The 17,130-nt window shown below is 39.2% G+C and overlaps 1 protein-coding gene across 1 annotated transcript in view; it reads left to right on the forward strand.

Moving 5' to 3' along the window:
* Window positions 1–3,008: 3,008 nt before the first annotated feature.
* Window positions 3,009–17,130, forward strand: part of LOC116323498 (sacsin-like) — a 32,872-nt gene continuing 18,750 nt past the window's right edge. Inside the window, 2 exon segments of the mRNA XM_039607631.1 lie at window positions 3,009–3,205; window positions 15,886–15,970. Coding sequence (XP_039463565.1) covers window positions 3,009–3,205; window positions 15,886–15,970 — 282 coding nt within the window.

The raw sequence follows: 17,130 nt of genomic DNA on the forward strand, positions 1-17,130 counted from the left end.
TTCTTTATTTCTCCAAACACAACACAAACCTCTCTGTTTCATTTATTATTTGTTTGTGTGATTTATTTACTTTTCCTTATTTTAGGCCTGAGTTTTATCCCAGCTATGTTTTATTATTAGAATTAGTTTATAGTTCTCATTCTTACTGTTATTAGTTTGGATATGTTATAATTTAGCTCTAGGTTAAGTTATCCTTCTTTTTACTTTAGTCAAGCAGCTCTATTTCCAATTTATTTAACTTTTGGTCATACTTTTATTAAGCTAATAATCCCAAAAAGTGCCTGCAATCCCTATTTACTCATTATCCCTATTTTGGTAATTAATATCTTCTTTTACTCAATTTTACCCACAAATTTTCCACCTTACTTCATATTGCTGCTTGACAAATATTATTTCTACAGATCTTTCTGTTTAAATTCCTTAAACAACAGCATTATTTTTCAGCGGCAGTGTCTATTTTCCTCTTTATATTCAACAACTCTTAATTTTTGCAGACTTATCTCTTTTCACTGCTCTGATGCTCCTCTCACTCCTCCACATACCGTAGGGATGATTCACAAACTGCCTGCAGACACAGCGCTCTGCAGCACAGTGAGCTCAGTTTTTTCTCAGTCTCTCAAATCAGTCCCTCTACAACTTTTTACTTATCTACCTACTAACTTCCCTTTTCCGTATTTATTTATCAAAACCCACCCCTTACGCGTATTCCTCTTATTTACAGCAAGAGTTATTTTAAGCAATATTTACAGCAATACATTGTTATACTCTAGACTACTACTTAGCAATATTTACAGCAGCGATTATACTTAAGGGTTAGTAACAGCTATTTACATATTTACACTTTGGCGAAGGTGTCGCCTTTCATACAGCGACGCGCGCAGTTACCCAGCGTGTCCAGACCGGTGGACTCTGAAGGCCCTCAGAATCCCACTGCGAGCCCCAAGCCCCAAGCGTTACGTGCTGAGTTCTTATCTCCAAAATTCCCCCAAAGCCCGAGCAGTCCTGACTACCTAGCAATTCACTTGGGTTAACCAGGTTAACCAATTAAATGGTTAACCTAGTTAGCCTATATCACCTTATCTACTTAAATGGATAACTAGGTTTCCAGCGGTAACCACCTTGGGGGTGCCGACATATATTTCACTTTTCATCACTTTTATCACTTTTCATCACTTTTCATCACTTCAACTTTGTACTTCTGTGCAACTTACGCCTATTCTTCAGATGCACTAAAGAATAGCGGAAAGATAAACCCAAACTCCCCCAACACAGCCCTGGAGTCATACTCCAGCACAGGGCAGAGCAGCCTCTCACACACACAAACCCCAAATACGCACACACACATACAGCGCTCACTCACACTCCCCCGCGGGTCACACAAGTTACAGGAATAACACACACACATATGATGCAGTATTAAACTCCACTCCTTCAGCATCCGCAACATTATTTTTACAGTGTAATACTTTATCACTTAGAATAACAGCGACCATTTGATTAAAGTCCTTTTCAAGGTTAGGTGAAATCTACTAGGAGCCAAGGTGGAACCCCCCTTCTGCACTCAGACAACACCAACATTGAGCAGAACAAAAACCCTCTGCTTACCTTATTGTAGCGGCCGCTTGGTGTTCTCTGATGTGCAAGGCTTTGGCATTCCCCAAGGCTCCCAGCAATCACCTTAATTCCTCGTCCCTTCGTACGTCGCCAATTGTGGTCGCAAATTTTGATAACCTCCTTCCACCAACGATGTGGAGATCCAAATCCAATTAAAATCAAGACACTCAAAAAGATGCTCTGTAAAAGAGTAGAATTCTTGGAACAGAGTTTAATACACTGAATCATATGAACAGCAGGAAAAATACATACAAACATTTAGCAAGAGAATTACATAGCAGAAAGCAAGCAAAGCAAAACCCCGGGGTGTACAGCCTTAAGCACAGACAGCAGAGCAACACGGAGACGGACAGGTAGCAGCAGCAGGAGGAAAAGAGCCCTGGGGGCGTCCTCTGGTCCCCTAATATAGGGACCAGTGTCGCCGCCCCCTGCTGCTGGGTAACTTTCCCACACGCCCAGCACAGCTGCTGGGGTCAGGTAGCGGCCAAGGTCTTGGCCAAAGGCCAGTCAGGACTCTGAGTACCCCTGCTCTGGCTTATCACAATAGGTCATGACACGGTCAAAGGTCAGACATTAATCCTAATTATTAAATCTTATTCAGCAAGTGGCACAATCTTATAACATATAATACATAGGTTACATGCTTAAAAACACTTCAGTTTGGGTTCAAAGTGTGTGTGTGTGTGTGTGTGTACTTTGTATGATAGTTTATCGTTATGTGTTCAGGATCTCTGTTACAATGTTACTGTTTTGGTTGTGCTGCATTAAAGATGTTAAATTAATTAATTATTAAGTAAATTATTCAAGAGAACTCTCCCTCTACATTAACTGCCCTGTTACAGTACCAACTTAATAAACCTCGGTGAAGCAAAATGTCTTGTGCTTAAGACTCCACATGAAAGTTAAAATATATATGTTCAGTGCGCACAGATATATAGTGTATATAGTTACATAGTTATACATATCAAACAAAAATCCACCACAATTACTCCAGTGACTTTTACTCAGGCTCAGAGTTTGTGATGTTCGGAGAGTCATGTCAATGCATATCATTTGTAAAATGGTTAGAAACGTCACACCAACGACCACCGTAGCTTAAAAACACACTGAACCTTTTCAGGCAAAACGGCCTGACTGTTTAATCAGGTGTTGTCTGTATTCATTCGCTGATCCCTCATAGGTGACACAGAGTCACGCTCTGCAAGTCGCTGTTGGAGCTTGGCATGCCCTTGTTGGAGCAGGGCACTTTTTCACCCCTCAGTCTCTCATTCCAATGCAGCCGTAGGTTAAAAGGGCAGAGCACATCGTACACCCTAATTGTCTTCCTCAGTGACTAATGCAGAGATCTTTCTAAACCTTTATGGTTATTGCTGTGGTTCTGGAATTTTCTCGTGATGACTAGCAGGACCCCAAATAGCACAACCATTGACCTCAACAACTGCCTGGGCTGTCAGCTATACCAGGAATGGTCCCTGCTTCTCGGTGGATCTCTGAAGATTTCCGATCAGCACCCAGTCTCAGTCAAGAGATTCCACCCTTGGGATGATTTCTTCCAGCATCTGGCCACTGCACCTGTATCACCTTACCAGAAGTGAAAACTTCTGACCATTTGCAAACATAACAACCATCATCAAACCAAATTTTCCTTTCAGTTCAGTGAACTTTTCTTATAGGTCATCAAAACCTTATCTGAACATGTCTGTACCACATGTAGAGGTTTAATACTTGTACGTGAATTGTTAATCCCACAAATTACAGTAAAACCATGGGAAAAATCATCATGGAAAACTCATGGAAACCACAGAAAACATTGTTTCATGTTAAATCTGGGATCCCTCCTTTTGACACATGGTCTCTCCGATGAGGCAACTCATCAGAACTATGAGAATAACAAAAAGAAAACGGTTAGTTAGATCATTTCTCAGGCAACATAAGGGCTTCTCCTCTGGAGTAGCTTCGCTGTAGGCCTGTGAACCTGTGTTAGAAAATGAAATCAGTGTAGTTTTCTAGTCTGTAGTCTGTTTAACTCCTAGCTCCACCCTGAGCTTGCATCCACACTACTATTGCCTGGAAAACAAAACCTGTGAGTCAATATAAACTTCATATTTCCAAACAACTGTTGGTCATAAGAGTAACAATACATCCAGCATCACAGACACAAGTGTGCCATGTGCAGTTTATTTCACCATGTCATTAAAAACACTGCTGTTGCCCTGTGCAAGTGATGTCAAACTCACTTGCACAGGGGGCCAAAACTCAAGGCACACTTTAGGTTGCGGGCCAAACAAGATAAACATTTATTGAACACACTAAAACAATGTTTTTTTAAACATAAATATGAATAAAAACAGACAGGAATATTATTCCAGATTAAATAAACTTAAAAAAATAAACTTTAACTTTAAATATTTTGCTCTTCATAAAAATATATCCTGTCAAAATTATGCAAGTTAGAAATATGAAATATTCCAGCAAAAAACCCTGTTATGGCCCGTCTAGGCGCGGCCAGACCACAACACAAAGGGTGATCCATCCCCGTCCAACCCCAAGCAGCACGTCACACACTTAATACTTTGTGACAGTGATTTATTTACAATAAGTGCATTTAAACAAAGGAAGGGAGCAAATTATAACTTCAGGGTGAACCCAAGGCCAAAACAACAAACAAAAGGTAGCCTAACTCAGGAATAAGTACAACTTACCTAGTCAAAAGAACCAAACCAAATGACAAGTACTTTCCTCCCTACCTAGCAGAAACAGGAGAAAACTAATCAAACAAAAAGGCGGTCCACCCCTACATGCTCTTACATTCCACAAACATAGTGACACAGTGAAGTCTGCCGGCTGGGTTGGGCGGAGGATGAATGACCTGGCAGTCCCTGGCGGTGGCTTCTTATGCGCTGCCTCCCGGTCGTGAGCCAATCGGTACGATCCATCCGCCCTGGATGCACCAATCATGGAGGAGCACCTGCACACTCAAATTTACATATGTTAATTACGACAACAGTCATAGTCCAGCAAAAAACCCTGAAAAAATCAATGAAAGCATACACAAGGTTCGAGCCGCATGTAGACGGAGCTGAAGCATTGCTTCAGGAATGGAACTAATAAACTGTGTGGGCCATTCAGTGTCGTACTTTCCCCTGAGTGTATCATTACACTGCAGCTCCATCTGAATCTGCACAGGTGCAGTTCAGCAAAGTGCGCTGACTTGGTTCAACATTACTTGGCAACAGGGAAAGTGAAGCAGGTTGCACTGGTGCATTTGTGACAGCTTCACTTGAAATGCCTTCACTGCATCATACATGCCATGTCCATGAACTGACAGATTTCCTTGCTGAGCTCAAAAACTCTATTGAGAACTTTTCCCCAACTCAGCCAACGGACCTCTCTATGATAAGGAATGTCGGCAAACTCTGAATCTATTTCCCACATAAAAGACTGAAATTGACGGTGATTTAAACCTTTAGCTCGGATAAAATTACGGTTTGTGTTACGGTGATCATTACATGCTCCATTTTTAGGACTTTACCACACAGCCTTTCCTGGTGTATGTGCAGTGATATGCTGTTAACTCACCGGTAAAGTTCTCGTCATGCATCCTTACTCGCATCCTGCTGACTAGTCCGCTTTTTTCACCGCACAACACCGGCCCTCCATCTGTTGTAAGTCCAACAACTTTGTCCCAGGGCAGTTTCATGTCGGTTACACTTTGACATACGTTTTTAAAAATGTCTTTTTCTAGAGAGTATGCAATAAAGTTTTTGCTTCTTTCACACAACTGTGTTCTTAAATCAGTGGCCATCTCACAAACCCGATCAGCAATCGTATTTCTCCTCAGGCTCACATTTGCCAAAATCTGCGTTTTGTCTGGACACAAGACGTTGCACACCTTCATCATGCACCACTTCAGAGTGGTACCGGGCTGATTTGGATATTACCTCTGCTAAAATAAACCTTGCTTTCACAACAGCTTCACTTTGTGATTTTGCTCTGGTGAAAATCATCTGCTGAAATGTCAGATTCTTCTTTAGCTCTTCTACTTTCTGTAGTTTCTGCATTTAGGTTTTTCAGCATATCCTGACGTTTTATCTCGTAGTGCCGTCTTAAATTAAATTCCTTAATTACAGCCACGTTAGCTCCACTAATAAGACACACAGGTTTACCAGCAATGTCTGTAAACATATATTCAGTCTCCCACTGGCGCTGAAAGTGTCACGATCCTGGGTCTTATGACCCAGTGTTTTGAGTTTTAGTTCTTTTGATCTTTATAGTGTATGTTTAAGCTTTAGGTTTCCTATGTTCATTTGCTTATTAGTTTTCCCTTGTGTCTTCCAACCCCTGTTAAGTCTCCCCTGCCCTTCATGTGTTTAATGTCTGTGTCTTATGTTGCCAAGTTCTGGTTGTCATGTCTGCGTCTCATGTTTCCTGTTTTATTTTGAAGAGATCTTGTGTTCCTGTGTTCATCGTGTTTAGTTTTACTCTTCCACTGAGGTCGTTATGTTTCATGTGTGTCAGCTGTTCCCCCATGTGTTCCCACTTCCCTCATTAGCCTCCTGTGTGTATTTAGTCTGTGCCTTCTCATTCAGTCTTTGTCGGATCGTCTGTGTTGTTTCCATGTCAAGTCCTGCGTTCAGGTTTTCATATATCCTCCTCATCATTGCCATGTTTAGAGTTTTGTTTGTGTTTCTGTTTGCCTGGGTTTTCATAGTTTGTGCTTCCTTTCTAGTTTACCCAGTTTAGGTTATTGCTTAGTTTGCATTGTTTTTGCCCTTTTATTTTGTACTGTTCAGTCTGCCTTAATAAACAGCTCATCAGTTAAGTTTGAGTTTTGAAATGTCTGCACCTGGGTCCACTCTTCACACTCCACGCAGTTTGCCTCGGCAAACTGTGACAGAAAGGCTCTGCTTTCAGAATCAACTTTTCTCTCCACCATTGTGAGCGGCTAGATTGACGTGGGAATGCTCCCAGTTAGCCTAGCGTTCAGCAAGGAGGCTGCAGCGCTGCATTATGGGATCTGTAGTTTGTATATTATTAGCGCCTCATATCGCCATGCATAACAATAATAATAATACATCTATATAAAATGATCTCGCGGGCCGGATATAAATGTACGCCGGGCCGGATGTGGCCCGCGGGCCTTGACTTTGACACATCTGCCCTAGACAGGTCTATTCATTTTATTTAGCTTTTCTTTTTCCCAAAATAAAACATGTGACATGTTGTCATGTATTTCACAAAGCAAGTTTGTTCTCATGTAATCATTGGTGTATATTTGGGTGCCAGCTTCACCAATACATTAGAAACAGTAAACTCAGTCTTTTGGAGTCTGTGTTATAATCCAATCATCTTTCCCTAATCTAATAGCAATCAACTAATTTGCATATCAACTCATAACCCACTAACAGACAGGACAACAGAAATGCACATTCAAAATATTATAACAAAAGAGAATTCCCTTCATACAGTAAATCACTTATGTTGTTCAATCAGGAGAAAGCATCTCACAATTTTACTATATTAACAACTACATTTGATTGATTGAGTGATTGATTGATTGATTGATTGATAATACTTTATTCATCCCGAGGGAAATTCAGTTAAGGCTCTCAACCATGCCAGTGCCATCTTACCCTTCCGACCATACATAAATTACACAAACATCACATGGGGTAGACAGGTCAGAGAGGTATAACAATGGAAAATGCACAACACGAGGAAAGACAAGGAGAAGAAAAGCACTCCCCCCAGACTGAGCTCCAACAGGGAGATCAGTTTGAGAACAGAAAAAAACACCTCAGCACATAGCACATGAATCACACACTGTTGCTGGTATTTTGGCTCATTCCTCCATGCAGATCCCCTCTAGAGCAGTGATGTTTTGAGGCTGTCGCTGGGCAACACGGCCTTTCAACTCCCTCCAAAGATTTTCTATGGGGTTTTCACACTATCCATCGGCTTCTAAACATATTAAACATATTATCCTAAACTTATTCTAAACTAGACATCCATCGGCTTCTAAATATATTACAACATATTGAAATAGTTGAAGTACAATACCAGACGCTATTTCAGAAATTGAGGAGGAAGACCAAAAATAATGACCACTGATCCGGCCGGGTGCAATTAGACGAAGATTTTAATGAATACACATGTGGAGCCAACACTGTGCAGATTCAGTGTTGAACTATCTTACAATAGTCAGAACAAAGACTTTATAGGGGTGAAATAGTACAGCCCCCCCTTCTGTTGCCAGGCAGACTCAATACAGCATACGTCAATGCAAAACCACAAACGTTCAGTTAACTTTGACATAGTTTAAAAGAACATTATCTTCAGCTCGAACCCAGGTGCTTCCCCCAGCTCGCCTTCGCTGTCGCTTATCTCTGGGACATCTGGTGTACTTCCTGGACCAGACTAACACGTACGCACCCAAACTTTGCAGTTACAGCAAAACACATCTTAACTTCTTACCTACTAAATGAGTCTACTTATATGTATGTGTATGTGTGTGTCAGCTTCTGCTGCCCTTTATTTCACCCTTCACTTCATCAGCTAAACCTTGTAACCTTTCCACCAGACAGAAGGCCAGCACGTACACAACTGAAACTATGTGTGTGTATGTGTGTCTCGTCCTTAAATGCTCTCTCATCTCACCCGTTGCACTTCTGACCTTTCACCAGAACAGAGGCTCATCCTTACATGTAATAACCTAACTGGAACTATATATATAATCTACTGAATAAATGTTTTAATCAAAAACCTCTACTAAAAGCTTAATCCAAAGATATAGATACATAAAAGATACTACAGATTCATAACCTACTCACAGTACTTGCACTCAGACTCTGCTTTCGGTTTCACTTCCTGCCCTGCACACTCTGCAAACCTGCAGTTTCTCGTGAAAGCCTTTTTAGGCCCAGATTATATTCAGAGGTGAGCCTTTCAAATAATGCAATGTAATCTGCCTATAAACATTTTAAGATTATAGATTCAACTCAACAGTTTAAAGTGGTTCTTCTTGAACCTGTAATAAAAGCTTAATTGGGTGCCAATATGTTTAAACATCTAAATGCAATATCAATATTAATAATTAATGGAATAGTAATAATGATCATAAAAAAATAGCAGCAAATAATAGCAGCATAATATTTTACTCCTCCTGACGCTATTTCATGACGACTTAGCGTTAGAATCCTTTAACTAAAGCAGAAAGCATGTTACTATAGCTAAAAACGTGGTAAGCTGTGCTAATTAGCAGCCCACTAGAAAGCATCACATATCAGGTTTTTTACCACTATAACAATTAGTTCTAGCACAAAGTCAAGACACACTCACTTGTCCTGCCACAAAACAGAAAAAGTTATTTGAATTGGTTTATCAGTCTAAGAACCAAATACAGAGTGAAGATGGCTGACATGAAATTGGTAAACAAATTAGGTTAAACACACCAACACATTGCTCCTGCACTACAATATTAAACCAATTTTATTACAGTGAACTGTTTTTTCCATATGTTTTTTCTAATATTCAAATCTTAATCATTTTACCAAGTGCTACGTAGTTTTCAGGTGCTTTTCTCAATTCCCGCAATTTTGTGACGTATCTAATTAATACAGCAGTCAGCTGTAGCTAACTCCCCCCCACTCCCCATTCTTCTCCTCCATCGGGTGCAGCTTAAACCTGCTTCTCTCACTGTCTATCGCTACACACAAACAAACACACACACACACACACACACACACACACACACACACACACACCCTCTGGTCTGCCTTTCGCTAATCTGTTATCTAGTTTCATGCATTTGAGGCAGTATCTATCTGTGAGAGCTATTGTTTCTCAACCTTGCTCTGGCTCACTCCCACATTCCTGCACACACACTGAGTCTGCACAAACAACTGTCAAACAATGAGAATCTGTAATTTTTCTACTTTTCTTTTATTGTGAGTGCTTGGGACAGTGCAATTATCCATAATAGTTTGAGTGCTCAGCAGTGCAATTAACTATTATAGTGATGTAAAATTAATTACAGGTTCCATACCTTTTGCCAGCAAATGTTTTGTAAACCAAACTTTTCTAGTCCTCACAAGTACTTGTTCTAAAATCACTAAGTTTTTGATAAAAGTATAAAATAATTTGGTCTTAAAGGATTTTTATGCATTACTTACAGTTGATTGACTTCAAATGTTTTGTGTTGTGAGAAATGCCTTAACTGTTTTAAGCATAAACTAAAACTCAGAATTGCGTCAGAGTGATAGAGGAAAAACTGTATTTAAATTTTTGTACCTTAGTATACTTGTGATTTATCTTGGTAATTCCATTAGCATGCATGATAAAGGTTTGTATTTGTCTTGGAGAACTATAGAAACATGCACAGATATCAAAATGTTTGTAACCATCTGACAATAATTATTTTTCATGCATTCAGGCAACACCAAGTTTAAAATGTGATTCATATAAGCATTGGTCCACCATCAAATTTATCTCAAGTGACTATAACATGTATATAGTACATATATTTTTATTAAAAATGTGAAAGAGTGCTTAAACAGTATTGCATGTGTATGTGTGTGCATGCACTTATGACGTCCATGTACACCAATCCTGCTGAGATCGTTATAAACTAAATAAAGACTTGAATTAGTAACCAGTTTTATATGGTGAAACAAAAAGGCCTACAAGTGAACACAATGTAAAAACAGAGCAGGATAAAATATTTCCATGTGACTGAGTTAAGCAGAATGTTTGGTTTTGTGATGCGAAACTGTAAGAAAAACATACCAGCATTGATAAGTAAGTGATCATGAGGTGTTTCTCAAGAATTGGTTACTCTAGATCATATCAGTATGCAAGACACCAGAGCCTTACACCTGTGTACACAATGCAAAACAAACTGTCGGGTTATCTTAACGCCACTGCTTCAAGTGAAGACTGGCTTGTTGGCAGTGATCAGAAAGTTTCAACATATCAAATAACATTAAACCAGCTACACTGGCTGAAAAAATTTCAAGCACTTTTTTTTCAATGAGATGACGAAATTTGCTGGAAAAATAGGCGAGCCTTGCTGTAATTGGACATTAGCAGCCTTTAAATACAACAGACTGAGGTAGCATATCTAGTTCTACTGGAAGTGATGTGACCATTACTGTGACTGAGGTAGGCTACTGTTGAGGTTTTTTTTTTTTTTTTTTTTTACCACTTTTAATGTTATAGCTAAGTAATATGCCTAAGAATCCATGAAATGGGCTAGAGAAATTAATTTGTTAATTTGTTCTTTCCAAAATGAAATTCTCTTCCTTATTTACATTTGTATTTAACTGTACTTGGCGTTATTTAATTTCAAAGTAATAATTAACATGGTTCAATGCATGGAGCAGCTATGAGTTCTTTACTTTATACTGCGGTTTATTTAGCAAAATGATCAGAATATTTTTTCAAACCCTTATAGTTGCATTTAACCCATTCACTCTCTGAAGCACCTAGGGAGCAGTGTATACGATCGTGGCTCAAGAGTTGGCAGTTCGTCTTGTAACTGGAAGGTTGCCAGTTTGAGCCCTGGCTCCGACAATCTCGGTCGTTGTGTCCTTGGGCAAGACACTTCACCTACTGCCTACTGGTGATGGCCAGAGGGGCCGATGGCGCAATATAGCAGCCTCGCCTCTGTCAGTCTGCCCCAGGGCAGCTGTGGCTACAACTGTAGCTTGCCTCCACCAGTGTGTGAATGTGAGAGTGAATGAATAGTGGAATTGTAAAGCGCTTTGAGGGTCTCAAAAAGCTCTATATAAATGCAATCATTATTATAGAGACAGTATCTTGCTCAAGGGTAGCCATTTAGTGGATTCGAACCCCTGACTGATCGTCCGATCAGGGGGCAAACACTCTCCCTACTGAGCTATACCTGCCACCTTTGTCAATATAACCAGAAACTCCATTAAATACATGTCATGGTCCTGCATATGTTGAATCAGTGTTTTGTGATCAGTAATATTATCTTATGTTTTAGTTTATTTTGGTTATGTCTTCTGTTAAAATTTCTAGTTCCTAGGTTTTGGTTCCCGTTGTTCCCTCTGTTCCCATTCAGTCAGGTCTCTGTGTAAAGCCCGTATCTCTGAGTCTGTGTCTTTGCATGTGTGTTGAGTTTCCTGTTTTATTGTGAAGGTCCGTGTCTTATGTCAGTGTATTCAGTTTTGAGTCCTTCCTGTCTTGTCATATTAATTTGGTTCTGCTGTGTCTCCCTCCTGGGCACAGTTTCCTCGTTTCCCTTTGTGTACATATAGTGTGTGTTCTGCTGTGTTCGTTGTCGGTTCGTCTGCCACTGTCATGCCCCGTGTTCCCCTGCTCTCTGTCTCCTCATGCTTCCAGGTATTCAGGTTTCTATTTTCTTGTTTTCAGTTCAGGCTCGTGTTAGGTTTTAGTTCTCCCAGTTTAGGTTCTGTTAGCTCCACACCAGTCATTTCCTGTTTTTTGGTTTGAATGTCACCTACTGTAAATAAAAGCTCACTCGCATCTAAGCCTGTGCCTGCATTTGGGTCCTTCTCTTATAACTCCACATATTTGCTGCCGCAGCCGTGATAATACACAGGTGTAATCATTCAAAGGTCTATTTGGGGTTTCCTGGATTTTCAATGAACCACAATAAATCTGCATTTTGAAATGTGTAAAATTTTTGATACTGTGATCAAATTATCTGTCATGTAGTGTTTGAAGAATTTGCATGTTTATGCCACTAAACTCGTGCATTTTCTCATATATTTATTATGTATTTTATATAAACAAGGTTTCTTGTTTAAAGCATTTCAACCTTAACCTTTGTGTATAAGCATCGTATAAGACCAATGTGTAAAAATACTACAACTTTTTTACAGGAACTGACTTTGGAAAAATGAGTGCAAAGGAAAAGAAAAAGTGAGTTGTTTTGTTTTTACTTTATAAACTATCTACAATAACAGCAGTGTCTCTTGTTTCCTCATCTTCATCCTGAGTAGGGAGGGATTTTAATATGATTTTCATGACTTTCAAGTCTCCTTGGAGTGTAGAAAAACAGCAGAAAGGGGATTTGCATCTGACTGAGCTATTCTGAAGTAGTGATGTTCGATTCGTGAACGAATCGTTCAATACTCGAGAATCACTTTACTGACTCGTGAATCATGATTCACAAGCGCAACTGACTCACTGACTCATCCCTGTTGCTGTTAGCAAACTAATTCCATTGGTAGAAATATATCTAGCTTATAATTAAAATTGTGGGGAAAAAAACAACAGCCAGTTTATTAGCAAAAACATTTCTGCTCTGAACTGGAAGAAAAAACCCTGAGAAGAAGCTCACATCAAGACAATAGCTCCTCGGTTCACAGTAGCATCGCTCAGCTAGCATGCTAACAGCACATTTCAGGTACTCACCCCCTCCCTTGCTGTGCTGAATCATAGCATAAGCGAATCACTCAGGACTCACTAACCCCCTCCCTTCTGGCTCACAGCTCAAACGAGTTGAACGAATCACTGACTCACTGACTCACCCCCTCCCTTCCTGTTACGAATCACTCACTGCCCGTTTCTCAATTCTCAAGTACGCGAGTACGTACTCGCGTTCTTGTTGAGTACGTACTCGCCGAGAACGCACGGGATTACGTACTCGCCGAGAATGCGAGCACGGACTCGCAATTTGTACAATTGGAACACCAGCGTACTTGATAATATTACAGGTCCGGAGTTTTTACTGCCGTCCCCTCTTAATTTAACTGTGAGTAATATGTTATGAAGCTTAACTTTAATCACAGCCAAACCGGTTTCCTCAGGAACAAATAAAACACTCAAATAAACTAAACATTAACATTTAGAAGTGATCTAAGTGACTTATATATCATTTTTAACCTCAGTAGTGAAACCTCTATTAATAAAAATAGTGTACATGTACATAAAAACAAGCAGGTGAGATGTTAGAACGCTTTTATTTTTATTTCAGTGGACACTCAATACGATAGACAGCTGCTGGGGTTTCTTTTTCTTCCAGAATGTCAATGGTCATTGATCAATGGTCATAAAAAATACCATATTTATGATCACATAACTGACCTCACAATCACTGGTAGGCAATGATGCTTGAGAAAACCTGCATTTAGCTTAGACTGAAGAAGTCGCTTGGATGGGTGATAAAACATTTTTCCTACCGAAAAAAATTATGTCCACATGAGCAGAATCAACATTTTGGAATTTACTTACCAGGATGATTGAGCATGCATCAAAACATGTCCGACCTCCGAATGCAGGGTTGTCACTTCTGGATTTCCAGAACCTGGGAGAATGTGCCTACAAACCGACTCTAGGTTTAACCGATGGCTGACTGTTGAGGAATAGTGTGTGTATGTAGTTACATTTATGTTTGTGTTGTTTAAATATGGAGAAGTATTGTGCCTGTGTATAACTGCCAATTAGGTGATTAGGCTATGCAATATATAATTCCCTCGAAGCACAGGCAGACGCAAGTGGTTTTCTGTCACTGGTTTATTTGAAGACTTCTCTCCAAAGCCACCGTGAAAACTATACAGCATTAACAAAATAAAACTCAGCGTAAGACACAGCACTAAAAATAACACTGTAAAACAAACATGATAAATCAATAAATACCTCGTTGGCTGCATGCTGCAAAAAGGGAATTAGCCGCCGTTCTTCTGAGGTTTCCTAACCGTTTAACCGTGTGTAGTCAGTGTTGGGAAGGTTACTTTTAAAATGTATTCCACTACAGAATACTGAATACATGCCCCAAAATGTATTCTGTAACGTATTCCGTTACGTTACTCAATGAGAGTAACGTATTCTGAATACTTTGGAATACTTAATATATTATCATGCTGTTTACAACTACATGAATGTCCTATTGCTGTGATTTATTACTGTTACTGAAGGTCCCATGGCTCCGAAACGTAGTAAAGGGACCTCGGGCTAATACGTCGGGTTCGTGTCGGGCTGGTAGCGAAAACTAGCTTTACTTTGTTGTCTGGGTCAACTTTGCTTATGGAGACAGAGAGAGGCGTTGAAAGGCTTCTCCAACGGAACTTATTTTTTTCCGGAGGAAAACATGAACACAGTGTACAGTTGAGTCTTAATAGCTTACTTACAAATGGGCTCCTCAGGCACTCTTCTTGGCTGCTGTGGTTATTATTATATTTACATGCTTCTAGCTCCCGTTTTTGCTCCGTGACAGCTCGGACTTTCCTTTCTCTCCCTCCCTCGCTCACAGACACATAACGGGTATGGTAGTCCATTCTCCCTGCAGCACGGACTACACTGCCCATCAGGCTACATGCTTTTAGAGCTATGCCTGTAGCATTCTGCCTTTTAGCTTAGCACAACAACAACAACAAAAAGCGCCTCTCACCCAGGAAACACGCAGAGAGAGAGCGTCACCCCCTGTAACCATGGCAACCGTAATGCTGCCGCCTGGAACAACAGAACGTAGCTGTCAAACAAACCCAAACAGTCCTGACCCGCGACAATATGAAACAGGGAAGTACGGCCGTGTATTACATTTATTTCAACAAGGTAACTGTATTCTGAATACCACCTTTTTAAACGGTAACTGTAACGGAATACAGTTACTCATATTTTGTATTCTGAATACGTAACGGCGGTACATGTATTCCGTTACTCCCCAACACTGTGTGTAGTTAAAGTCCATTTAACATGTCTTTCAATAAAAACCATCCTTTCTGCGCGCTTACAGGTGTTTTTTTTCTTTCTACCCAAAGGGGAAACTAGCGCAACTTGTAAGAGAACTTGACTTTCAAAATAAAAGCACCAAAACGTTGACAACAAAAAAAAAAGCACACATAAAGTAATGTACAGCTTAAACAATTTACAATCATGACATGGATCTTGACAAGATAAAGAAATAATCCAAATTATATACAATGTCATCATGCCAACAGCTACACAATATTTTAAGCTTAAATGCAGAAATCATAATAATTCAACATTCATTCAGTCCACATAAGGTTGAATAAGTGCCTCTTATAACTTTTCGGCACCGTAAAGTAGAACTGTGAACATCACACTTCTGAATCTTTTTTTTTTTTTTAGTCAACAATGTGTCATCTAATTTTATGACAAGGTTTTGGTTTTGTTTATTTAAAGAAAATTAAATCAAATAGCTTAATGGCTAAGCATATATGTCAGTTACATGTGCTAGTCTAACTTAGATCATTGTATTAGGAGGACTCACTTTGGTTTAAATTTAGTTTAACCTTCATTTAATGGTACTGCTTTGTTTAGGCGTTTCGGACCCAAAGCACCACCCTTTCTTGACTACCTAAAAGATATTCTAAATCGATATCCAGATGGTGGACACATTTTAAAGGTGAGTATAAAACTCTGCATAACAATTACTTACAATACCTTATTTCCTTTTACCTTTTTTTCAACGATACACACCTCCATTATTCCTATATTTATTTTGAAACCTAACAGTGCGTTGTTTCACCTTTCTTTCATCAATAAAACAATGTGCTACAGTTACATAATCTAATAATGGATTCATGAAAACCACTGAAGCTGGCATTTAAATTGATAGATCCCAGCAATAATGAGAATATGGACTTTTAGCAACATTTAGTGTCATAAATGTATAGTGCACTGCCTTGGTTTTAAAACTAAAAGTAAATTGATGTGTTTCATTCTTATGTTGGCGAAAGAATTGTTATTTGTGTCAATATGCTAGAACAGTAATAAAGATACTTATATTTTTAACATGTTTGCTTTATTGTTTGTGTGCCAGTGGATTTTTGCATTTTAAAAGAAATGAAATTTGAAAGAACAAGAAACTTTATTTCAAATTTGGTAAGACAAAGAACTGACACTAATCCACCTTGACAATTTTGTGAATGCATGAATCTTCTTTGCAGCATTATCCACATTTGAAGTTTTGGCTACTGTCATGGCAACTCAAAATATGCCTTACAGGGCAAGCATTTTTGTTTATTTGTTTTTCTCAGGTAACTTACAAACTAATAAAGTGTACTTACCGAAAAAGAGGAAGGATAACATTTACTAAAAGAAAAAACATCATTTTGATCTGTATATAAAACATCATTTTTCTAAACGTTTCTTCAAGGAGCAAACTGTACAAAAAAACAACAACAACAAAATCCTCTATCCTAGATCTACAGAAAGTAGGAATAATGAATTGGTTTTAGGATTTTTTTTTATTGTCAATCAATCAATCAATCTTTGTTTATAAAGCACTTTTCATACAAAAAAACTGTAGCACAAAGTGCTTTACCCCACACACACACACACACTTAAAGAGTACAATTGGGCTGGGTACGCATTAGCCAAGTGAGGAAACACTATCACAGGGAGCTGTCTGCACCGGGAGCCGGTCACAGACCGCAGCCTCCAGGCTGGGCACACAGCAGGAGGGAGGCAAAGAATATTAGGTAAAACTAAATTAATAATATAAATAGAATAACAGGATAGAATAAATAAGCATAAAATAAATAAACGTTAGTTAAAAGCTAA

This window comes from Oreochromis aureus, unplaced genomic scaffold (assembly GCF_013358895.1).
Source record: "Oreochromis aureus strain Israel breed Guangdong unplaced genomic scaffold, ZZ_aureus HiC_scaffold_148, whole genome shotgun sequence".
Lineage (NCBI taxonomy): Eukaryota > Metazoa > Chordata > Actinopteri > Cichliformes > Cichlidae > Oreochromis > Oreochromis aureus.